General features: G+C 43.5%; 3 protein-coding genes across 4 annotated transcripts; 2 read left to right on the top strand and 1 right to left on the bottom strand.

Moving 5' to 3' along the window:
• Positions 1-9,903: 9,903 nt before the first annotated feature.
• On the top strand, positions 9,904-11,610 carry LOC127752583 (rubisco accumulation factor 1, chloroplastic). The gene has a single exon (XM_052277993.1). The coding sequence runs from the start codon at positions 9,956-9,958 to the stop codon at positions 11,363-11,365; it is 1,410 nt and encodes a 469-aa protein (XP_052133953.1). The 5' UTR covers positions 9,904-9,955; the 3' UTR covers positions 11,366-11,610.
• Positions 11,611-11,761: 151 nt separating this feature from the next.
• LOC127752584 (uncharacterized) lies at positions 11,762-15,828 on the bottom strand. Its single transcript, XM_052277994.1, has 5 exons — positions 15,661-15,828; positions 13,800-13,914; positions 13,591-13,680; positions 12,259-12,357; positions 11,762-12,138 (listed from the first exon to the last, which is right to left on the bottom strand). Exons 1-5 carry the CDS (start codon positions 15,726-15,728, stop codon positions 12,034-12,036), a joined length of 477 nt encoding a protein of 158 aa, XP_052133954.1. The 5' UTR covers positions 15,729-15,828; the 3' UTR covers positions 11,762-12,033.
• Positions 15,829-21,812: 5,984 nt separating this feature from the next.
• On the top strand, positions 21,813-24,046 carry LOC127785647 (E3 ubiquitin-protein ligase AIRP2-like). 2 transcript variants are annotated; one of them, XM_052313049.1, is made up of 5 exons: positions 21,813-22,132; positions 22,221-22,362; positions 22,479-22,545; positions 22,643-22,865; positions 23,670-24,046. In XM_052313049.1, the coding sequence occupies exons 1-5, from the start codon at positions 22,068-22,070 to the stop codon at positions 23,881-23,883; spliced, it is 711 nt and encodes a 236-aa protein (XP_052169009.1). In that variant the 5' UTR covers positions 21,813-22,067; the 3' UTR covers positions 23,884-24,046. The 2 variants fall into 2 exon arrangements, with proteins under 2 accessions (XP_052169009.1, XP_052169008.1); XM_052313048.1 differs by having other exon boundaries at positions 22,111-22,362.
• Positions 24,047-25,992: the final 1,946 nt, after the last annotated feature.

The following is a 25,992-nucleotide window of genomic DNA, read 5'->3' as shown; positions in this document are numbered from 1 at the left end:
ACTTGAATACGGAGAAAATAATTTACAAAGTTTATGTAGTTTGCACAACACCACGAATAATGTACGTACCACCAGATAGATTTTGAACTTAATATTCACTATACACGTGGAGGGAAAACAAATCCACACTCCAAACAGTGCTGAAACAGTACAATTTCTATGCAGTAATACTTTCGCTTTTTAATTAAAAAAAATATCCGTGTGGTTCACCATGTTTAAACTTTCAAGTTGAATAATTCTAAATTTGCATCATGTCATCTGTAGCTTCTTTTAAATCTTCAGCTCTACAAATAGCCTAATTCTATGAACATGTAAATACAGAAAAACCCCAATATTTTTAGGTTCACACCAGCGGCTTGTTTAGGGTTTGGCTCAAGAGTATGTGAAGCAAATGGTGAGTAGTCAACTGGTGACTGGCGAGAGTTTGGGGAAGGATGTTTTCTCGGCTTCTGGCTTTTGATTTATTTTTTAATTCTATCACGATATATTCTTGGAATCTCAATAATAATGTATATTATTTCGGGAGTTATTATCAATATGAGTAAACTGGAATTTCTTAAATAATTGTTATTTTATGTTTCCTGATTATTACTACAGCTAGTCGTGTTAGTTATGTTTTTCTTTTTTGGACTACGAAAATTAAATTATTTATCACAATTTGCTTTCATTAGGCTACGGTGGATAACAAGCAAGCTCAGCTACTCGTTATACTCATTAGGGTAGTTTTTTTTTTGAACGATTCGCATGAGACGGTACGAAGTTCTATTGATAGAGCAGGAAAAAATTACAAGATTACAACCCTGGAGGATCGTAACCAGGAAAAAGGAAAAAAAAACCACCACCCACGCACCGACAGCGCCAACACACAACCCGGGAGAAGGCTAGCATCGGACCGACCGCTGCTAAGCGTGACCAACCGCCGCTAGACCAACAAAGGAACTCAGACGAGATCGCCCCCCTAAGGGATGCCAAAACGACGTCTTCAAGAAGATAAGCGACGGAAAAAACTGCCGCCGCCGTCCGTCGGGGCTCAAAGGAGCTGAGACTAGGCTTTCGCCCGGCAACCGCCCTTGAGGGGTGAGATAGCACGACAACGCCCTCAGGAGGGGGGAATGAACCATCGTTATTGCCCCGCCAAGACCGGGCTGGATTTTCACTCGCCGCTCACCACTTGCGAATCCATAGCTGACGCACCGATGCTCCACCACCCCTCCAGATCTGCCGACATGTGGGACCCCAGCACCGGCGTCCCCCGCCGGCCAGACTTCGTGCGCCGCAGACCGCACCACACCCATCGATAGCTCCTCCTCACACCGAGGTCGCCTCCTCTACCGCTGGCCGCGCCTCTCGCGCCAAGCCAGCCTCCTCCATCGGACGCGCCTCTCACGCCAATCCGGCCTCTCTCCATCGGCCGTGCCTCTCGCGCCAAGCCGGCCTCCATCTCCGCTGCCCGCGCCACTCGCGCCGAGCCGGCCTCTATTGCCATCGGCTGCGCCACTCTGCGCCAAGCCGGTCTCCGACCCCTCCTCCAAACGATGTCGCGTTGCCAGATGCAGCTGTCTGCCACGCCCTCATCTAGCCGTCTGAGGCCGCCATGCCTTCGGTGACCGCGGTCACCGCCACTGCAGCCGCTGCTGCTGAACGCACCACCGTGCCTCCTCCCACCGTGCCACAGCAGCCGCTACTGCCGTCGTCCAGCCGCTGATGCCACCGCTGCGACGAGCTCCGAGGCCTCTGCCTCAGCCACCGTCGCTACCACCACGGGTGTTGCCGCTGCTCCCTCAGGCCCCCGCAGCGGCTGCCACTAGCCGCACCGCCGTCATCCAACACCAGCCGCGCCGCCGGTCGCCGCCGTCTGCGATGCCGGCGCGCCGGCCTCTCTGCAGCGGGCAGCCCGCGTCGTGCAGCTGTCGTTGTTGTCCTCCTCCGCGCCGAGTGCCAGCATGCGCGCCGCTTGGCCTCCGCACCTGTGCCCGGCAGCGCCGCCTGCTCCCACGCCCGTTCGCACTGCCCGTGCCCTCGTGGCCGCGCGCACCCACGCCGCCCGCGTCTGGCCAGATCCGGCGGCAGGGCAACGGATCCACCTACGGAGGCACCGTATCCGGTCGCTGCGTGTAACACCCTGAAAATTCGACCGACAAAATCAAAACTCTAAAAAAATACGGATTTTCAAAAACTTTTTAAATAAATTGCATCATGCCGATTTTATTCAATGATTTTATTGGATTTTGATTTTGGAATTCATCGATCACAAATAGAGGAAAATTAGTTAGGAATTAACCCTGAAATTAGATTTGGTTAAAGAAATAAATTATAATTTAAAGTAAAGATTATGTAAGGATAGAAATAAATAAAATATCATCGCGGACATATTTGTATCAATTAGATTTAAATGCAATGGAATAAGAATTAACCCTAATTAAAAATTCAAATAAATTATATAAATAAAATATGAGTAATATTAATCTAGAGTGGATCCATTGGTTGGGCTAATACACATATTGAGTAAACTTCATTCGTGCAAGATTTAGAAATTATAGAATCAAATTTATATGGAAAATAAACTAAAATCGGGAAAAATAGGAAAAACCACTATTCATCGACCGCCAAGTGTTCGATCGCGTTCCCTAGCCCTAGCCCCTCCGCTGCCTCGCGCCCCGCGCGCCGCGCACCGCTTCGCCTCCCCTCTGCCGTCGCCGTCGTCATCACCGCGCGTGCCGCCGTCGCCTCGCCGCCCGCCCATCGCCATCGCCGCCTGACGCGTGCGCCGCGTCGCCCGCCCGTCGCGCGCGTCGCCGCCGCTGCCGCGCCATCACCGTCGCGTCGTCGTCGGCCTCGTGCCTTGAGCCGCCGCGCGCCCGTCCCCTCGTGCCTGCGCCCCGCCGCGCGCCCGTCCCCGTTGCGTCATCCCGAGCCCCGTGCCGCCACCTCGCGCCCCGCGCCCGTGCCGTCGCGCATCGCTCGCCGCCATCCCGTCGCGCCGTCCCATCGCCGCAGCTGCCGCCCGCCGTCGCGTCGCCGCTGCCGAGCCATCGCCGTCGCTGCTCCGCGCCCCGCGCCGCGCCGTGCGCCGTCCCGTCGCCGCGCGCCGTCGCCACCGCTGTCACATCGCGCGTTGCCGCAGCCGTCGCGTCGCCTTGCGCCGCGCGCCCCCGCCTCGTGCCGCCCGCCGTCGCGTCTCCCCTCTCCCCCTTATCTCTTCCCCTCCCCCTCTCCTCCTCCCCTCTCTACAAATACCCCCCCTCTCTCCATTTTCCCCCACCCCATCTCACCCTTCCTCCCCTCTTCCCTCTCCACCGCGCCGCTGTTCCCGTGCCGCCGCGCCGCCGCTCCCGTGCCGCCGCGCCACCGTCGCCGCCACCGTCGTCGCCGCTGCCGCCGCCGGTGAGCCGCCCTCCTTCCCCCTCGCGTCCACCGCCGCCACCGCTCGGGTGGGAGAGAGAGCCGAGAGATAGAGGGAGAGGAAAAGAGAGGCTGGCAGAGAGAAAAAGGAGAGGAAGAGAGAAAAGAAAGAAAAAGAGAAAGAGAGAAAAGAAAGAAAAAAAAAGAAAAGAAAAGAAAAGAAAAGAGAAAAGGGAGAAAAAAGTAAAATGAAAAATAAATAGAAAATTTGGAAGAAAATTAGGGAGGTTAATAGTTTAGAAAATTTAAAATAATTAGAATTTAATTATAGAATAATTATGGTCGTAGAATTGCAAAATTTAATTATTCTTGGTAATTTCTAAAAGAAATCAATTCGTAGTAGTGATTTAGATATAATTAACAATTAGATGAATCTTTATGGACTATTATAGATCATTTTTTTTAAATAATCTCTATAAGTAATCGATTCACGGTAGAAATTCGGATTTAATCGCTAGGAATTTTAGACGTATATTATATTTAATCGTTTAGTCATAGACTAAATTAAAACGTATAATATTATAAGATAATTTTAGGATTCCGTCCGACATTTAGCTCGCGATAGAAATTTCTAACCTATTATATGGATATAATGCTCGGGTAGATTAAATTAAAAACTTACGATAACAAAATATTTATACCCGCAAAATAGTTTAGGATATAAAAAAAAATCAAAATTGGGTTTGCCCTAGTTTGCGAATAGTAGAGTTAATATAAAAGAAGCAACTTTCGCATTCGACTTCCATTTGGATTTATTTGGATTTTTATTTGAATTCTAACCGAATTTAAATCGTTTCTTCGCACGTAATTTTAGAGCCCGAGGGAGTTGCGGATCCAAGCGAGGACCAAGACCCGCAAGACTTTGAGCAAGGCAAGTCATCACTATTCTTTGAACATGTTGATCCCAATTGCGAAATTGTTTTGTTTACAAATAAAATTGCATGCAATAATGAACATCCTACTTGTGATTATGCCATGCCTTGATTATTGTTTGCCCTTATTCCTTCGTAACCATGTTTACGTATGAGTCCCTAGTCAATTATGACAATTGCTTAGAAATGCTATTCTAAAATCATGCATACTCATATATATCAAATGCTATATGCTTGGGCAATTACCTTTGGGAAGGTAATTGAGATGCGGCATGTGGAGACATGAGCGCCACATTGCCATGATGTTGATGACATGATTTGTGAAAGGAGAAATAAAATTAAACAATTGTTTTCGACTGGGGCGGACGGAGGATTTGGGTGGTATCTGGGAAAGGCTAGTACCGTCCCCGGTCAATTAAGGACCGAGCCATGAAGTTAAGCATGAAACGACCCCCGTACAACCGTACTTCTCAAATGGGTATAGACCTAGTGGATTAGATAGCCGAGCAGAGGCAGTATCCCTGCATAGATGGTTCACCCCTGAGTGAGGCAGGTGCGCTACGATGGGACAACCGTTGAGGTAGGGCCGAGAGGCGTGCTCTACATCGGTGTCGCCATTGGTAGGACTGCCATGAGTGTGTGAGAGAGAGAACTTAACTTGAACCATAATTTCATATGTGTGAGACTTCTCTTTCTTGGGAGCGCCAGAACTCCTCTCACTGCTAGAAACATGGACGCCTAGAGTGCATGAGGATTTAAGTTCATGGAGCGGGTACTGCCAATGCGAGGTTATCGAAAAGCTTTGCCGTGACGCGTCTCATGTGTTGGGATGGGGCTCATGTGTTGGGCAGTTGCGGAGTGCGGGTAAAGTGTATATCCACTGCAGTGTGAGTAAACCAAATCTATTCGAATAGCCGTGCTCGTGGTTATTACACTTGGCTAGACTCTAAATTCTTTAACTTGTGTGGGATGGGATATTGCATGATGATTTTTATGCTGATGGAGCCACTTCCTGAGAGGCGGAAATGTGGACGTCCTCAGAAAACCATGACGACTCAATGGCGGGAAGCTATCCTTGGGATCACAATGGATGGTGGACAGAACCGTTATTGTTTAATATGAACACTGATACTAAAATTTGATCAGTCTGTGCTAGGTCTTAGGCTTGTGAAAAGAATTACAAAACTGGCTTTGCGCAAAGGAACCATAGCCATCCTTTGAATACCCCTATCATGTGCATTCTTGCTGTGATGGCTTGCTGAGTACGGTTGGTACTCACCCTTGCAAATATAAAATTAATCAGAAGCGGGAGATGAAGCTTCGGAGGATCCCTATGCCTACTACCAGGAGGGAGATGAAGACGATGGCGCTCAGTAGGTCTTAGTTACGTGCCGCTGCCTGTGGCAATGGCGTGCCGCTGCCTTACCTACTTCTGTTTTTGGAATGTATTCCGGACCGCTTGGTCCGATGATTTAAGACTGTGCCTGCGGGCTTATGATGTAATAATTCGTACTAGACTCTCGTGTATGTGCACTTGATATTTCAGCCATGAGTTTGTGTGTACCAGACTACTTGATCCAGGGAAATGGTACTGTTTACACGATTGATTCCTGTTATAAAAACGGGGGTCCACACTGCGCCACCGAATTCGCCCTCGCCGCGTCGCCTTCGCTTCGTCTACCGCGTGCCGCGCCGCGGTCCTCGCGCTGAGGCGCCGCTTCGCCAAGGAAAGGCCTCGCCGCTGCCCTCCCGGCTGGCCGCTCGGACTCCGGCGGCGCGCTCCAACGACGACGAGGAGAGGGGAAGGAAGGGAAGGGGCAGCGGCGGGAGCTAGGGTTCGCCCCCATGCCGCCCGCGCGAGAGGGCGACGCAGGGTGAGACTCGGTTGTTCGCATTCATTAGGGTAGTTAACGAGCTCTACCTCGTTTATACCGCATTAATAAATCTGAACTTACAATTTATTAATAATAGAACTTAACTCATAAATAACTCAGTCATATTATAATACTTGCCGTTTCAAATTACTTGTCGTTCTAGAAAACCTCATAGTACTAACAAAGAAACTATGTTACCTTGATAGTTGATACTACGTACATCCTAATCAGGGCAGAGATAAGCCTAGGACAGCTAGGGCGTAAGCCCTAGACTTCCCCCCATTATCATGTTTAAATCTTCTTAAACTATCATATCAATCTATCTATCTATCTATCTATCTATCTATCTATCTATTATATTATTAAAACAACCTTGAAAGAAGACACCATATTCGCTGTAGTGGCTAGAAATTCCTACATTAATCGGAGAAAAAGAAAAGAAGAGTCCAAGTAGAAATACAATTTAAAAATAGCTAAAATTCGGAATTAAAATAAGCAATATAGAAAGAAGAGTCTATATAAGAACCCAATACGAGATTAATCAAAATTCGGAATAAAAATAAAATAAAATCCAAAATTAGGAAAAAAAAGTCAAAATAGGAATACAATTTAAAAATAACTGCAATTCGGAATAAAAATAAAATAAAACCCAAAATTAGAAAAAAAATAAAGAAGAGTTCACGTAGGAATACAATTTGAAAATAGCTACAATTCGAAATTAAAAATAAGCAATATTAAAAGAAGAGTCCATATAAGAAACCAATATGATATTAATTAAAATTCAAAATAAAGAATCAAATGAAATCCAAAATTAGAAAAAAAAATAAAAAAAGAGAGTTCAAGTAGGAATACAATTTTGTAACAATTAAAATTGTAAATAAAAATAAGAAATATTAAAAGAATAGTCTATATAGAACACAATACGAGATTAATTAAAATTCGAAATAAAAAAGTAAAATAAATTCAGAAAATAGAAAAAATAAAAAAAAGAGCTCAACTATAATACAATTTATAAATAACTAAAGTTTGTAAAAAAAAATTAAAGACTACTGAAATAAGAGACAATTTAGAACACATGACGAGATTAATTAAAGTTCAAAATAACAAATAAAACAAATTTCAAAAATAGTAAAATAATTATAAGAGTTCAAGTAGGAATATATTGTATGAATAAAAATTATCGAGATGAAAAATATGCATTTTTTATTAAAAAAAGTCCATCTAGAACACAACAATGACAAATGACAATAAATAGAGGAGAAGCAATAGGCATGTAAAGGAGTAGAGTGCTGGTGGTTGATGGGATATCTAAAAACTATAAACAAAACCTCAAATAGAATCCTAATGACGATTAAGAGGACTGACGATGGGCATGCCGTTAAGCAACATGGTCACGACGGTTGACGGGACTTATGAAGAGTAAAAATAAACCCCAATGATAATCATGTTCGATTTTTAAAATCTTAATGACAATAAGAAGGGGAGGCAGTGGGTAGGCTGTAGAGGAGTACAGTGGCGAAGCCATTAACGATTTGGCGAGACTTATAGAAAGTAAAAAAGAACACAAACAATAATTATATTCGATTTTTAAAATCCCAATGATAATAAAAAGAGATGGTAGTGGATGGGCCGTAGAGTAGTAAATTGGCGATGTTCGACGATACTTCTACAAATTATGAAAATGAAACCCAATAAGATAATGAACTCTAAAACCTATAATGCCTAATTTTTAAAGTTATAAAGATGATGAATAGAAGTAGTGATAGACCAAGTAAGAAAATAAAAAAGTGACAAAGGAGTAAGGGCTAGCGACTCTGACGTGGCTTTTAAAAACTATAAAATTATTAGAATCATGGGATTGGTAATTTTAAGTAAAATCATGTGTAAAAAAATAATTTTAAATTGATGCTAGCCGTGCAATTGCGCAGGCCGCCCATCTAGTTTTGTAGAAAACCAACAATTTATTAGTTGAGTCTTAGCTTAGCCCTTGTGTGGCCCTAGTGTTTAGTAACTCCTCGCTTTGCCACTGATCCCAAATTTGTTTTTCCAAAGCAGTCATTAACTCTAATTAGTAGATAAGCCAATAAAAATTGTGGATGTATTAATGTGTGACTGCATTGATGAAGAGTATGGAGTGAAGTTTACCACTAAAAGTGCTTTGGAATAAAACAAATAACAAGTATTTTTTAGGATGCGGGGGAAGTAAATCTCGTAAAACTACATATACTTTGACCAAACTTTCATAAAAACTATAAATTTAAATCATTGTATCACAATACAAATTTAATAACTTTATAACGAAATCATATAATTAAGATGAAGTATTATAAAACTCTATATATCGATTTAGTAACGAAACTATTAAACTAGATGTTTAGCATCAATTTAACTTTAAAACTACAACATTTTTAGCTTTGACATAAGATTAGTGCAAGAATTTAAACTCTAAAATCCGGACTTCTATGGTAAATTTAGTGTTAAATATGTGATTTTTTGATCCACGTTTTAAATATATAGTTTTATAATAGTTTGGTCAAAACATGTGTAGTCTTGTGAAATTTACTTTGAAAAATAAAAATAAAACAATCCTAGAACAAAGTAATTTAAAACGAAGGGGGTATATGAAGATATAATTATCTTATGTACTAGGCAGCTAAATGAGCTAAAAACACATCTCCTCCTTATGACTTATTTCGGGCGATCTGAACGAGTTCAGTATGGATATATCCGAACCATGAGCTTTAAGCTTTTTTTCCCCACCCCTTATTAGTGTATCGTGTGCCCCACGCATATTCTTGGAATGAAAATTCACTAACAAGCGCTGCGGTGAAAAACATTCACCACATGTCCGGACCTACGGTGATACTTTCCAAAAAGTCTCATATCTAAGACGTCGACATTGGTGAGGAGCATGGTGCTAACAAGCAACAGCAAGTGATTTTCACCATAAACCCAAGCAAAACCAGCCAAACCCACCCATGTGAGCAGTGACAAGTGACAAACAACCCACCAAGCGGCACCTATGAACACATCACTGCCAAGTAAAACCACACAAGACAAAATCGATCGAAGAACTTACTGCCAAATGCTAAATTGAGTCAGAAAAAACTCCAGAGAGAGAACCTATTCAAATTCAGATAACCCTCTTTGGTGCCAAATTTCTACAAAATTCCTCTTTTCCAAAGAAGGCCCAAGTCAAATAACCACCTTTGGTGCCAAATTTCCCTCCTTAAATTTTGGTCTGCAATTTGACCATACCGATAGCAGAAAATTCAAACCGCAGTCTTAAAATCAAAAAAAAAAAAAATTCAAATTCATATCTTCCAGCAGGTAAAAGTCCCTGGTGCCAAATTTCTACGAAATTCCTCTGTTCCCAAGAAGACCCTGGTGCCAAAATTTCCCCCCTAATTTTAATATTTGGCCTAGAAATTTGAAATCTGTTGTGCAATTTAACCATACCGACAGAATAAAAATTCAAAACGCAATTTTAAACTCAAAATTCCGAATTCAAATTCAAATTCATAGCTTCCAGCAGGTAAAAGTCCCTTGTGTTGTGCCAAATTTCCCCCCTAATTTGAATATTTGACCCCAGAAATTTAAATTTTGGTCTGCAATTTGACCATACTAACAGAAGAAAAATTAAAACCGCAGTTTTAAACTCAAAATCCCGAATTCAAATTCAAATCCAAATTCATAGCTTCCAGCAGCTAGTCCCTTGGCTGCTAATACTGTTCCTCCTCTCCGAGAGACGAGAGCAGATATGAGATAAGCCCCCCCGGCACCCTTATCACCACCACCACCGCCACCATGCTCTCCCTCTCCCACCCCCACCCCCACCCCGCCTCCACCACGGCGGCGGCGGCGGCGCGCCACCACCACCGCCGGAACGCCCCCTTCGCGCCGCACCACCGCCGCCGCCGCCGCTTCGCGCACCTGACGACCTCCGCCGTCATCCTGGGCCCCGACGGGCGGCCCATCGGCGGCGGGCCGCGCGACAACAAGCTCCCCTTCACCCCTCCCCCCACCGCGCCGCCCGACCAGCTCTACCAGCCGTTCCATCCGCCGCCGTCGCCGCTCCCCGACAAGTACAAGGACCTCGACCTCGGCCAGCGCCTCGCCGTGCTCCGGGACCGCCTCGGGCTTTGGCACGAGTACGCGCCGCTCATCTCCGCGCTGTCGAGGGAAGGGTTCACGCCGTCGTCGATCGAGGAGGCCACGGGGATCTCCGGCGTCGAGCAGAACCGCGTCGTCGTCGCCACCCAGGTCCGCGACTCGCTCGTCGCCGACGAGGGCGGCTTCCCCGCCGAGCTCCTCCGCTACTTCGACTCCTACGGCGGGCCCGAGCTGCTCTACGAGCTCCGGTTCCTCAACGCGAGGCAGCGCGCCGACGCGGCGAGGCACGCCATCGACCGCCGCCTGGAGCCACGCGGGGTGCGCGAGCTCGCCCGCTCCATGAAGGACTTCCCGCAACGCCGCGGCGACGACGGGTGGGAGGCCTTCACGCGGGACAACCCCGGGGACTGCCTCGCCTTCGCGCGGTTCCGCCAGTCGCGTGAGGCCATTGACGCCGAGGACTCCGTGGCGGAGCTGGAGCGCGCGCTGGAGGTTGTGGACACGGAGCCCGCGAGGGCGCGGGTGGAGGCGGAGCTCGACCGCGCGAGGAGGAAGGCCGCCGGGGAGGAGGTGGACGACGAGGACGGCGCCGCCAACGCCGCCGCCGCCGCGTCGCGCCCCGCCGTGCCCGTGGTGCGGCTCATGTACGGCGAGGTGGCGGAGGCGACGACCGTGCTGCTGCTCCCGGTTGTGCGCGAGGGCGACGGCGGCGAGGCGCTCGCCCACGCGCCGAGGCGGACCAGGACGGACGCGGACCTCGGCATGGTGGAGGTGGACAAGGGGTGGACGCGGTGGGCGGTGGTGCCCGGGTGGGGCCCCGTGGCGGAGGTCGCCGGCGAGGCGGTGGTGATCGAGCTCGCCGACGGGCGCACGCTGCCGTGGCGGTCGGCGGAGGCGGAGCGGGTGCTGGTGGTGGCGAACCGCGGGCGGAGGGAGGTGGTCGAGGACGGCATCTACGTGGTGGACAGGGAGGGGAGGCTGGTGGTGGAGAAGGGGAGGAAGCTGGCGGCGGAGGGCGTCGGCGAGGCCGCCGCCGAGGTGCTCGTCGTCGTCCGGCCGCCCAGGGACGAGGACGACATGATCAGCGACGACGAGTGGGACTGAGGATTTTGAGAGAGGGTTTTTTCTTCTCGGTAATGCGTAATTTTCTCTTGGTAAAAAAACACAAAATCTCTCCCTAATTCTCATCATTTCATAGTTCATGAATGGATTATTAGGGGAAATCAGTTGTTTCTTTTTATAACAGTATAAACTCATAGGGAACATGGCAGATGCGATGCTCTGGCCTTTGTCATTGCTTAATTTCTTCAAATAAGATGATCAAATACAATAATGTTATATTGCTGAAATGAGATTCATAGCTTTGAATTGCATGCTTAATGTGCCATTTGGCACCAGGCCGTCAATATAACTCTTTAAACATGACACAAAGCACACAGAAAGATTGTGCCAAGAAGATGATGTTTCCCAGCAAATTAATGGAGTGTACATAAATAATGATTGCTTCCTAAGAACCTGAATCAAGAACCAAAAGGGAGTACATGTTGGTACAATCTGGTCGTCTAATCAGACATTAGAATGTAATCAGGGAGGCGCCCTTAAAAAAAATCCGGTAAAAATGGGTCAGGATCAGGGGATGCTTTCAGAATTAAAGCATGCACAAGCACAAATGCCATATCCTCAAATGCTAGCTGTGGAGTTTCTCCCAGATGAGAGCCATCCCCTGGCACCAGCAATTAGGCAAACAATGTAGCTTCAGACGTTCAGAATCTTTAGGTCGACTTTGGTTTAGGGGCCTTCTTCCTGTTGGGCTGCCTCTTAGGGATGGAGTTCTTCATGGCAAGGAAGAAGAGGAGCGCCCCAACAAGTGCGCAATTCTACATTCACAGTGGATTATAAAATAGTCAAAACCATTGGACTTACAGTTGCGCAACAAATATAACTCTCGAGATTCACGAGCTCTTAAAAACTTGGAAGGTGATGCATTCCGCAGTTACCTGTGCAAACTTGGTGAAGAGCTGTACAAACTCTGCACTCTCAATGTCATAGTTGTAGAAGTCGTGGACAACAGGTGTAATAAAAGCAAGGTGAAACAACTGCAAGGAGAAGATTACTTCATTAGGTTGTGATCTGGAAACATATTTCACAGCTTACAAGGCACCCAATAAGTTCTCATGGGAATTGGCACAACAGTACAAGAGTGTAAGACCAATGAACTAAAGCATAAACCGTATCAACCTAAGTGCAGCTTACAAGACTACACAGTACAGTACAGACCCTATAGAGAAGATGACTTTCCATAGCACAAAAGAGATTCACAGTACACCTTTTTGCCTTTTCTTAACAAAAGGTTGCCATATCAACCATATCATATATGCTGACACAAACATGTGAAAACAATTACATATAATTCCATTCCTAATCCTTAGTGACATGACTAAAACTATCATCTCGACTTGCCATGACATCTAGTCAGATTCATAACACAACATCGACTTGCTTATTGTTGTATAATCCTTGTATTATAAGCCATATTATCCTATAATCCTTGCATTAAGCTTCTCCAGTTCTCCTGATATAGTCGTCCTGGGAAGGGTTCTGAATTGTTTCTACTTTTTTGCAAACCTCATAAAAAAACTTGGCACAGAAGCATGAAGGGATTGACTGATTACTGCAGCAGCAGCAAAAAGTATGATTGGGTTTACTACAGAATTATGCTTAGCAACATATATTACAGGTAGGCTCCTAACGCTTTTACTCAAAACAAAGCATCTTTACAACATATATGTAACAAACGGCAACTAGATTTCCATTTTAAAAAAATACCCCATACAAGTTTCTGTGTGTTTGCATTGCATGTATAACTGAACTAGTACTATGAGGTAACACATAGCAGGAATAAATGCATGAGTGAACATCACAATATCACATATAGCACAAAAACAACACAAAGGCACCAGCCAAATTATCAGTATGGTACCGTTGGTTTCCTTAAAGAAAACTACAGTATTGCGGCGGCTGTTTGGCATGTCAAAGTGCAAAAAAGAAAAGAAAACATGACATCCATGGTGGAAGAGGGGAAGCAAATGTTAGATCTTCTCAAGATAAAGGAGCCGCCATATTTTTTAGAAAGAAAATAATTCTACTTTGTAACCATAAGACAGATGGCGCAGATCAAGGACATCAAGCTGAATACAAAATTTGGTCAATTCAAGGCATTTGATGACCAAATTTTGGTAATGACAAATGTAGGCACGTATACTATATGACCATTTAAGAGTATAAGGCAAAACAATATTTTATTTTTATTTTTCTAGTTGAGATCATACCAAGAGATAAGCACCCAATGAACTGCTGGGGATAAAGAGGAGACCTCCAAGACCCTTCAAAGCAATCATTGCAGCAACAATATGCTTTAACTGCAAAAACAAAAAATAATGAAACCCTATGAATAATAATATCACTTCACGAAATGGCCACAATAACACTTTGTGACAGAATAAAACATATTATCAGTATCAACACAAGAAGTTATTACTTCAATATGAGGCACCACTAATCCAGTACGGGTAGAAATATTTGCAACAATAGTGTTGAACTTCGGCTGGAGAGCTTTTGCGGCCGGCCCACCATCAACTCCAAATTCACTAAACCTGTAATCGACGAAAAAACGTAAAATGATAAGGAATTGACTGGTTGAGTGCATATGTTTTCTTCAGACATAAAATAAGCAAAATGCATGGATGTACTTGGCACTGTAATTTATGATTCACTATAGAGCACAAACTATAGCAAGCTCATATCAAATCAGAGTAGGTCAATAGGTGCCTTCCAATTTTTGTCAGTTTGAAAAGATAATTTTCGAGAATCCTGTGTTTAAACAGTACATATTCATCATGATGTCTATTACACTAGCAGATGGCCATGCGTTATTTGGATGACAAATCTGGTTCAGAAATAAGGTCACTGCTTTCTAATGGAAGACTAAGAGCTAATGTATTATGTTGGCTATAAAATAGGTATTGTTGTTGAAGTGAATTCGTTTTCTCTTTTGCATCTTTGAATATGAGACCCAGTTATGTAGTGTACAGGAGAGGAGGAAGATGGAGCTCAGTCGATGGCAGATTTCCCCTATGTCGCATGGGCTGGTTCCCATGGTGGCAAGGGCTCTGCTCGACTAGGGTTTGGTGGTCGAAGCCCCTCTCTGGTCTATTCATTGCTATACTTCCTAATGTAATATTAGGCCACTTTTACATATCAGGTGTCATCTACTCTCTCCGTCCCAAAATAAACCAACCTCGTACTAGGAAGTGTCATATACTAGTACGGGATTGACTTATTTTGGGACGGAGGGAGTAGATAACTAGGAAACATGAGATAAACTACAAAATATTTATATGGCACATCTTTAGCTGGATGTGTAGTGTGGACTCTGTAGGTACCATCGCTGCCTCCTTGCACCTGTACCTCTGGTACTTGCGCATTACATGCTGCAGCCCTGGCACTCCATCCACCATTCCCAACCTAAATCCCACTCAAAACTATCTATTTTTCCTAGCCCAACACTCACTCTTTAACCTCTTCCAGTCAGTTCACCAGACTTACCACCACAACAGTCTCCCTTGGGCCAGAAAATGGAGTGTTCTCAAGTCTCAACTACATACTAGTACTCAATTAGTATTCATCTTATTATTATTTTTTTTAAAAAAAAACTTTGATTCAGTGCATTTTCTAAGTTGGAGTACCTATTATTATATGTGAACTCCTTTTTTCGGGGTACAATCTTACTACCTAGTTTCCAATCAAACTATCACCATATCTGAACATAAAAAAAAAATCTCACCCAAACAAAATCTGGTGGATGAGCAAGTACACATCTGAGAAGGAAGCACAGCGAAACTACTACAACGAAGCACTGCTATCCACTGACAAATTATTGCAGTTCACATACGACTAAACTTAGCTAAGCCGAGATTCCTTAAAAAATCTACAAGAGCCCACTAGAAAATGCGCACATTTCAAGCATCCGACACCCACCACCAACTTGCACAAATCAAATTCTCCTCCATAACAATCTGACGGCACCACCTCACCAAACACTGCTCCGCTCGAGCACACATTCCACATAGCAAAAGCGACGGCAATTCATCCATTTGCGCGGAACCAAACCCCCCCAGCATCAGCATCCCGACGACCGCGCGCCGCATGACAAAACCAAAAGCCCCAACCCACCGGATCCAACATCCAAACCACCCTCACCACCACCACTCAACCGCGCAGCTCGACGGGCCGCGAGATCCAGACGCCCTCCTCCGCGCCGCGGCGCACGCAGATCTGGGTTGGCGAGCGGTGAGTTCTTCAGAGAGGGGAGGGGGAGGGGAGGGAGGAAGAGGGCGTACTCTTGGTAGGCGGAGAGGAGGAAGGCGGCGGCGAAGAGGACCCTCCCGGCGAAGGACAGGAAGCCCATCTCTCTCTCTCTCTCTCTCTCTCTCTCTCTGCCGCGGCGGCGGGAGGGGCGTGACTTCCGAGGCAGGCGGAGGCGGCGGCGGGAGGAGTGCAGGGCACGACGCGACGCGAGGTCGCGGTTATAAGCGATGGGGGAGGGAAGTGTAAGGGAGAATGACCGTTTTACCCTCGCAATAACAGTTCACCGCAGAGAGCGTGTACGTTGGTTGTTGGCCCCGTGAGTGTCAGCCACGTTTTTTACTATAGTACTGACAGGGTTGTGGGCCTTAGAGTAATGTTAATAGTAGCGTAGGCAGCCGGCGTTAATTCCATCCAACTCAGCTAGTAGCTCTCTTTGCACCTTGTGAATATAATAAGTGACCTGCAACGCTGGGCCCATCAACTTCACATCATAATAAAATAACTTAAGCTTCCTCTCACACATGCAGCTCACAACCTCTCCGCTTACCACTTTTCACCACTTTTCTCTCGAAGCTGGTGCTAGAGCCGGCGATAAAATTATCGCCCACTCTCACTCTCTCTCCTCTTCTCACTCATCCAGCCCAACACTGTACGTGTTTCTCCTATCGCCAGTCCAGCTTGTACTATAGTACTCGCTCTTATGGCTACTGCTGTGAACCGTTAAAAAACGGGTGAAATTTAAAATACTGTTTAAAATTATCTTGAACTTGATGGGTCATCAGGCCCTGTAAGCAAAATCACTTGCTAGTAGTAGTAGTAACTTGCAATACCAAGACGATAAGGCGAACCGTAAGCAAAAATATTTAGGTTATCCTATACTTTTCTTACCTTATTTCACAAACTACTAAATAATATATTTTTAAAAGAAAGTTTCTATAGAAAATTTGTTCTAAAAATTTATATTAATCTATTTTAAGTGTATTTACCTTAGTAATATTTAATTAATAATACGCTAAAACACCGTCTTGTTTTGTGTGCTAGAGAAAAAGGTTCTCCATCCTTAGAGACGAACATAGCCTCAATTTGAGCTCGAGGACAAAGAGACCTCTGTTATCATATCATACATACTCCCTTCATTTTAAAATATACGACGTATTTTTCTGTTAGGATAAAATTTTAACTAATAATTATTTTCCTAATATATTATTTACATGGCATAAATTTTTTTTAAATCATTTGAAAAGAAATATAATAACATTAATTTTGCTTTATAAAAATAATATTATAATAATTTAACTGTTGGTCAAAATTACAAAACAAATATGTCAAAATATTTTAAAATTGAGGGAGATTTAATATCTAGGACAAAAGTCAATCAAACTTTTAAAATTACAATCATCAATAATTTCTTAAAAAAATAATTTTAAAAGAAAGAAATTGTTCACATGGTTTTTGTCTCATGATATCGTAAACTCATTAGATTTTACAAATCTATTCTAATAAATAATGATGATCTTAGCACCCTACTTGCTGGTGAATCTCGCCTCCCAAAGACGAGGGACGCTAGCTCTTGTGGGGGCAATAAGTGAAGCCTACGAGGCCGAAGCTCAAGGGCAACAATAACAATCGGGGCTTGGCGATGGTGGCAACGACAGCTCGGCGACGAGCCTACAACAATAGTGGTTGGAGCTTGCACGGCGATGATTAGTACTGTAAGTGAGGGAGACAATGGTACCGGTGGTTCGGGATCCATCGGGAGAGGTTAGAGCAAGTTCAATAGTATAGCCAACTACTAGCTCCAATTCATCTATAGCCAATCTAATAGCTCATTCATACAATAGTTACATACTACACTATTTATACCTAGTTCCACCTGTCATAGACACACTGCGTCTTGGAGTCCGTGCTACAGCTGGCTACAAATCTGTAGCCCACTGCTCTTCTCTCTCCTGATTTATCTTCTTAAAATATATTTGCAACTAACTTATAGCCTGCTATTGTACCTGCTCTTAGAGGCCGGGACGGAGGTTAGAAATGGTACACATGGTAACTTGTTCTTGATGAGTACTGTTGAGTTGAGGACGATCCTTGTTGTTGATGTCGAGTTGATGGTATATATATGATGATGAGCAGTGTGATCTAGAGTTAATGATGTGTTGGTGATATAGGGAACAATTTAAATATCTTGAATCATTGAATTAGCAATGGGTTTTGCGATGCAAATCAAACTGTGATGTTATTTTTTTTCCGTTGAAATGAGAATCATATCACCATCAATTCATCTCTCGAAAAGGCAATGCTAATCGGCAATATCGCTGTCGATTATTCACAGCCAATTCGGTTTCATAACCGATAATGATGTTCCGTTTATTTTTGAATGATATTGATTAGTAACTGTATTAACGTATCCGACCTTGTAGCACATTAATTTGAGTTAGGCCAGGTTAACATGTCATATTTGCCACCTAATCTGCATAGGTCAAAAGGTACAGTATGGATTTTTAGAACGAGGATATAACCCTAAGTAAATGGCATGTTTGGATGACTGTCTAACATTGCCACGCATGCTTGCTAACCCTAGTCAAATACTCTCTCCGTTTTATAATGTTTTAATTATAAGTCATTTTGAAGTTTTTTTAATCAAACTTCATTAAGTTTGACCAAATTTATATAAAAAATTAACAATATTTCGATACAAAACATACATATTATCAAAATATATTATATGTTAGTTTTAATAAAACTAATTTCATGTTATAGATGTTGCTCAATTTTTCTATAAATTTAGTCAAACTAAAATAAATTTTACTAGGAAAAATAATCAAACAACTTATAATAGAAACGGAGGAAGTATGTTACTAAGAAATTGATAGCCATATCTTAGACAAGGTGTGGAAAAAAAAAATGTATAAAAAAGAATTGTGGCACGTCATGAATGTGGCAATGGAACAAACAAAAAGGATTATAAAGTGCGGCAAAGTTTAATAAAATTATGGCAGTGAACCAAACGTCTCCAAGTGTTAAAAGGACAATATTAAAATATTTGCCACCACCCTCTATGACGCATAAATCTCTTCTGGTAGTAAACAGTTTGATTATTCCCCACGTTTCAAAAAAAAAAAAACAACAGTTTGATTCCCGTAGTGAAAAGAAGGAAAATATCCTGTATTTGAAACATGCCTTCTCGTCTAACTATAGGTGTGTTTAATTTATGCCAAAATTAAAAATTTGGTTGAAATTGAAATGATGTGACGGAAAAGCTGAAAGTTTATGTGTGTATGAAAGTTTTGATGTGATGAAAAAGTTGAAAGTTCAAAGAAAAAGTTTGAAACTAAACTCAGCCAATACAACATCGCCTGTTTGTCCACATCGCTCGGATGGTGACTTTTGTCACTTTGATCGTGGAATCTATCAACCAACTGGTTGGATTAAAAATTAACCATGCACCATCGATTTATCGAGCAATACATACTAATCTGCTCTGTCTTAGAGTTTGTCTGGGAAGTTTATAGTAGCTGCAGCTTCTTTTAGAATTTTCAGATGCCAGTAGCTCTCCAAATAATCTAGATTTTCACTTCGATTTTAAGAAAATATAGTTATAGAATTTAGAAAATGAATTAGAACCTTTCAGCCTCTTTCAGCCCCTCTCCAGATTCTCACCAGCTTCCACCAGCTATTTTTTAAAATCCTAAACTCTCCTAAACAGGACCTTCACTGTTGTAGTCATAGCTGCGGCATCAAAAATACCAGTCGAACACACCCACAAACTTTTCCACCTTGTCCACATCGCTTCGTGCTCCTATCTCATCGGTTTTGCTGGAACTAGTAATGCGTAATTGATGTGTTTAAGATGATTAATTATTCATCATTCCGTCTTATCTGTAGTGTTGAACTGTCCAAGTTGGCACGTCATGTTTGGCCAGATTTGACATGGAACGACGAACAAACAACGGGAATTAAAATAAAAAGGTCGAAATTTGTTTTGGTTATCCATGATTAAGTAGGTGGATTAGGAGGAGTAGGTCCGTAGGTGATACGACGTGCTTCTGCTTAATTTTGGGAGAACGGTAGGCAAGGATGCACACATGCATAACTTAAGCGAGATTAGGACATATGCATCTCTTAATTAGTGGGTATATGTGCCTCCTCGTCCGTGACATATGTCCTTGATTTAATTTTAAGCAGTACTCCTAGTTTATTGTTTATAGCAGGCAGCATCCAACACGGATCAACACGATTAGTCAACATAATAAACGTACTATATTGTCTGAAAACATGATGCCACTAACAAACAAATGGTGGTTATGTACGTGTGGAAAATAACACTATATGATTAACTGGTCAATGTCCTTGTTTTACTTAATAGTTAACCCATTTTCGTTTTTTATTTATTAAAAGTTATGAGGCTTACTGTTTCAGCATTGTGTCCATGGCTAGACCATATTAATATCCATATTTTCAGAAGAAAATGGAACATTCGAACAAACACAAACTCAGGTCAAATTTCCAACCCACGTACATCATCATACGACCATCTCCTTAGGAACATTAATGTTTCATATGGAAGAATTTCCAGTTAATCAGCAGAATCGTAAAAAAAATAGTAAAGTCCATCTTTAGCCTTTGAACTTTGCTAAAGATCATTTTTCACACCTAAACTATAAAACCAGTTATGTTTCACCAACTTACAAAATCGAAAAAAAAACACACCTTGGCACAGATTTTGTAGTGGTTTTGTTTGAACAGAAAGTGGTTTTTGTATTTATACCCTTATATTATCATGTACACTTTATTGACGCAAATGCCATTTAATTAGGCCCACAAATGAAACGTATCTAAATTAAGTTCATGCTAATTAGATACTACTATTATATCAATCAACACAACCATATTTATATGGTTTAGAGTGTCATGTGTTCTGTTTTAAAAGTAAATGGTGAAAAATAATCAGTTTTGTATTTTCGAAGTGAAAAATATTTTTCGGCCAAAGTCTAAATGTCAAAAATAGACTTTACCTAAGAGGAGTCCTTTGAGAAAATTTTAACCTAAGGTATAAACTCGTGGGAATTTTCCTTTAAGTAATCTCATTCCTTAGTTTCCTATATTTCTAATGTTTATCTACATAATTATTCCCACATTATCCATGTCTTTTAAATTTCTGCACTTTCTCTTACTACCACTCCATCCGTTCCAAAATATAACAATCTAGAATTAGATATAACATACATATATTTAGATTCGTAATACTTGAATGTGCCTCATGTGGTCCTAAATTGATATATTTTAGGACATATAGACATATAGTGTATGTTTTATCATTTTCGAACGAAAAAAAGCCTACTTCCTTTATCCACAAATGAACCAATTCTTAACCATAAATCTGGCCATAGTTTTCCTGACCATGAATATGAATCTAAATATAGTTTAGGTCTAGATTCATAACAAGAATTTATTCCTTATAGACAGAGTGAGTGCAATTGTACAAATCTATGGCCCACCTACCCTCTCCCCCAAGCAAGTGCAGTTCCCTTCAGCATTTCAGTTCTACCCCCAAATCCTAACCTCAAAACAAGAAGATTAGATATATCTAAAGTTGAAGAGATAACGACCACAATCAATTAAATTCTTGGACAAGAGAGAGGGGGGGGGGGGGGGGGGTCATCAGCAAGGTCATCCTGACATCAACCCGCACCCGGATTTGGCGATAAGGCCTTCTCCTTTCATCATCATCCAAACACCGACCCCACCAAAACCACCCGGAAAAAAAAAAAAAGAAGAAAAGACGACGCCTCGCGCGGTCTCGCGGCGGCGGCCCGGCCCCGGGAAAGGGAGCCCACCGTATTCCCTTCCAACCTTTTCCCCCGGCGCACGCGTCCCCCCAGTGGGCCCCACATCCCCATCCAAAAACAAAAGGAAAAAATATCCCAGCCCATACACCGCCACGTGGGCCCCCATCCAAGTGGCCCCGCGAGTCAGTGGGCCCCACGCCGCCGACGTCGCGGGCGTTACTACTCCTCCCAGATATTTTTATGCGGCGCGGACAGTCCCCGTCGCACCGACATGTGGGACCCACACGTCCTGGTCCCACCTGTCAGTGGTAAGGAGAGGCCACTGACATGTCGGGCCCAGGGGGCACTGTTCCTCGTCGTCGTCGTTCTCCCTCCCTCCTCGAGAGTGGCAACAAAAAAGGGGAGGGGAGAGAGGAGTGGAGTGGGGCTCGGATTAGAGTTGGACTCGGCAACGCGACGAGCACCAAAAGCGAGGGAAGAAAACCAATCCGAATCCGGAGAGAGAAGCGCAGGAGGCAAAATCCACTCCAATTGAACCCAATCACCCGCGGCGAGCCGAGCGGGCGGCGGAGCACGACGACGACGAGGTTTAGGTAGGGGTTCTTGCCTTGTCGGCGTCGGCGGCGGCGGAGGAGGAGGAGGAGTCAGCGATGCGGAGGAGGTTCCAGGACTCCGTCAAGGCCCTCGAGGCCGACATCGAGCACGCCAATGAGCTGTGAGTTCTTCCTCCCTTCGCCGGTCGCGGTTCGTCGACGGTGGTGGTGGTGGGGGGTTTGCGTGTGGTTCATCTCTCTCTTTTGCAGGGCGTCGGAGTTCTTGCGGGATTACGACGGGGCGGTGATCCAGATGCGGATGGCGTACAGCGCCGTCGCGCACTTCCTCGTGCAGTGGACCGACTGCAAGCTCGCCGGCGCGCTCGGCCTCCTCAAGATCATGATCTACAAGGTCTCGCCCACACCCCCGCGCCATCGCCAATTCGCAGCTGATTTCTCACCGGCTGGGTAACTAACTAACTAACTAACTAACTAATCACCGGGTTCTTGCTGGTAAATCGAATGCAGGTGTACGCCGATGGCACCACGGCTCTGCCGGAGTGGGAGAGGGAGGCCAGCATCAGGCAATTCTACGGTACTACTACTCAATCGCAACCATCTCCTAACAACAAGAACACGAGCGATTCAATTTCATGGTTGTGATTTCTCAAATTTTTTTTGGGTCGCTGCAGGTGTCATCTTCCCGTCGCTGCTCCAGCTGCCGAGTGGGATAACTGAATTGGACGACAGGAAGCAGAGGAGGCTGTGCCTTCAGAAGTTCAGGAAGGTGGAGGAGAGGGTCTCGGAGGTGGATTTGGAGAGGGAGCTCGAGTGCGGCATCTGCCTCGAGGTGAATGCCAAGATTGTGCTGCCCGATTGCGCGCACTCGCTGTGCATGAGATGCTTCGAGGATTGGTAATTTGCCCTCCTCCTTCCCCTTTAATTTCCCCTCTCCTTACATTTTCGCGCATGCGCCAACACAAACATAGAGATATTAGGTACTATCAATTGTTCATGTTAGAATCAAATATAGCTGTTGCGTGCTCTAGGAGACAAAATTTCGTTTACCTGAATGTGGTGTTCAAGAAAGAGAGAAAAAGATTACCTTTGCCATATATTGGCTGGTTGTGTTCCTCAGGATGTAAAGTCAGTTGTAAATCTCCTGCACTTCTGATAGAGTACCACAATGCCCTCTCCACAGAGTCTTTAACCATCTTCATGCATCAAGATGTAGTCCATCCAATCAAACCTGCATCCAGAATGACTTTATTTATAACTGCAGCAAACATTCTATTGAACTATGTCCTGCTCTTGAGCAGGTAATAACTTATTGATGTAAAAGAAGTAGGCAAATAGTCACAAAATGAACTATATCATAGATCGGTTGCATGATGCTCCTCCAAAATACAAACCTCTGTATCTGGTAACAATTCTCACCTTGGTTGAAGGTTACACGCGCGCACACACAGTCTTTGCATACTCTCTTATGCTGTTAGAAAACTATGTTGTTCTCAGTTCATTGTATGGTTGACTTCACTTTCCTTATAGTCAATCCTAAGTTGAGAGTGAATCATTAACCACTCCTTGTCAGCAAGCACAACAAGATCTGCAACCTTGTCCGTACTCTTCCTACTTGACGAGGCGTTCACTTCGTCTGATGCATGAATCTGATCGAATTCCGTGGGCCATTTAACGAAATTTGGCTTGTCACATATGCAGGAACACCAAATCAAAGTCGTGCCCCTTCTGCCGCGCCTGCCTCAAGAAGGTGAATCCGAGCAGCCTGTGGTTGTACACCGACGACCGCGATGTTGTGGATATGGATACGTTGACTAGGGAGAACATTAGGCGCCTGTTCATGTTCATAAGTAAGCTTCCACTTGTAGTGCTCCATGTGGTTGACCTTGACATTTACGAGTACCGTATCAAGTGAAACTGTACTCTTTTGTTCATACCGGTGGGTCTCTGTACATATCAAATTCATTGGTGCTGATCTGTGATAGCTCAACCTGAGGCTGCAAATTAGCAGAGTTGTTTGTAGCTCAACGAGTTGATAATATTTTTGTGAAAAGAAGATGCTGAAGTGTACTCCAAAATTGCATATGCACTTGTCTGTCAGTTTAAAATTATGTGGGGGGTACCAAATGGAACGCTCCTAACCAGTTATTTTGGTCAGTGTTAAAAATATGTCAGGGAATTAATCTCTTCCACAAAATCAAATAAATCCTCAGTTGCAAATATATAGTATAAAAGTAATACGAGCATTAGTGAGGTTTTTTTTTTTTTTCATAGAAGCTTTAAAATGGGGTATTGCTGGGGATGCTGATACTCTCTTCTTATTTCACATAGGATCCAAAAATCTAAAATATTAATTTTTGGAAAAAGCTAAAACATGGATAATGGATTCCTTGACTGTGGAATTCCTTTGATCCACTCATTTCCTATCCACCCAATTTACTCTCCCTCCAAGTAGTATTTAGGACTAATGGTGCTAGAAGGAACATAACAGTAAAAAAAAAAAGGGTGCTATAGTGTTGCTTGAATAGAGAATCAAGTGAGGAGTATGGCTCGAAATTGAAGTAACAGGTATAATTAACCCGATAAGTCAACAAACAAGACTATGGAGGCTCTGGATCTAAAGCTATGAACTAGTAGATGACAGAAAACTAGAGACAACATAAATACTGTAAGTTTCAACTAAACAATGCACAATCCATCTATTATATATGTGTTTAGTTTGAGAACGAGGTGGAATGGGTTAACCTTATCTCTGTATTTGAGATGGGATAATTCTAACTATCTGCTAGAAATTTGATCAGATTCATGGATCTGTTTGACATGTGGCCTGCATGTCAGCGATTTTTTAGGTAGAGGTTGATCTAGAGATGATCCTGTTTCACCAATCTCCGAACCAAACATCATAAAAGTTGGCATGTTCCATCCCATTTCACCCCATCCAACAAACCAAACACACACTGTAACCACGAAGGAGTTTTAAAGTTTTACAGAAAAATTAGTGCTATTAGCCCAAAATAAGATGGCATAGCACGGTTGGTATGAACATACTAATTGCGGACGTATCGCATCTGAGTATAGATTATTGCAAAGTAAAAGATATGACTATGAATCAAATGTTCCATTTAAAAAAAATTCAAATGGTTAAATGTTTCAGCTGATGAATCACGACATAAAAAATATATGTATTAGTGAAATATCACTGAAATACCTACTAAAACATGCGAAGAAAATCATTGCAACATTCAAATTAATTAGTGAAACATTAAAAAAAATATTCATTAAAACTTATGAAGAGTGCAACATTCAATCAAGAAAGAAGTAGCAGCAATAGCCAAAAACTCATTGGGCAAAAAAATTGCACCAACCAACCACTTTGTGTGTTCCTCCTCATTTGTGAGTTCTGGAGATCCAACGGCTCGTTGGTCACCACCAAGGACATAAGCGACGAGCAGCCCCCATTAGGCTGTGTTTAGTTCCTGAAAAAAGTTAAAAGTTTGGAAAAAAGTTGGAAGTTTATGTGTGTAGGAAAGTTTTGGATGTGATGTGATGTGATGGAAAGTTGGAAGTTTGGGATAGTTGTGGGTGAACTAAACACGGCCTTAGACGAGGATCCGAACTCATATCCTAGCCTAGGCGTGGATAGTGGCATTCCTACAGTATTGTAGCTGAGGTTACAGGGTACTAACTAGAATTTTATTCTTTACCTGTTTTAGCTTATAATAATTATATTATTAGTTAAAAATTAGAGTGAGTGTTATATGTGTTATGATATGTATAGAATCCCGGTGGTTTTTGTTGTGGTTCGCCACTGGGTGTGGACGATACCGACGGTTGCGGTGCAAGTGAGTACATTGGCCGCTGGAAGCAGGTTGTCGACCATCCCTGGGCCACCTACTGCTCCCTTGAGCTACTGGCTTGCTTCCTTCGTGCTCTCTCCCTGATGAGCGCCACGTCCTCCGCAAGCCTCTTGCTCCCAGAGGCTGCTAGTGACAACCTCCTCTGATGGCAGGTGGGGACAGATCAG

Source organism: Oryza glaberrima, chromosome 10 (assembly GCF_000147395.1).
Source record: "Oryza glaberrima chromosome 10, OglaRS2, whole genome shotgun sequence".
Lineage (NCBI taxonomy): Eukaryota > Viridiplantae > Streptophyta > Magnoliopsida > Poales > Poaceae > Oryza > Oryza glaberrima.
The sequence above is the reverse complement of the archived record's forward strand: the minus strand, read 5'-3'. Positions and strand labels throughout refer to the sequence as shown.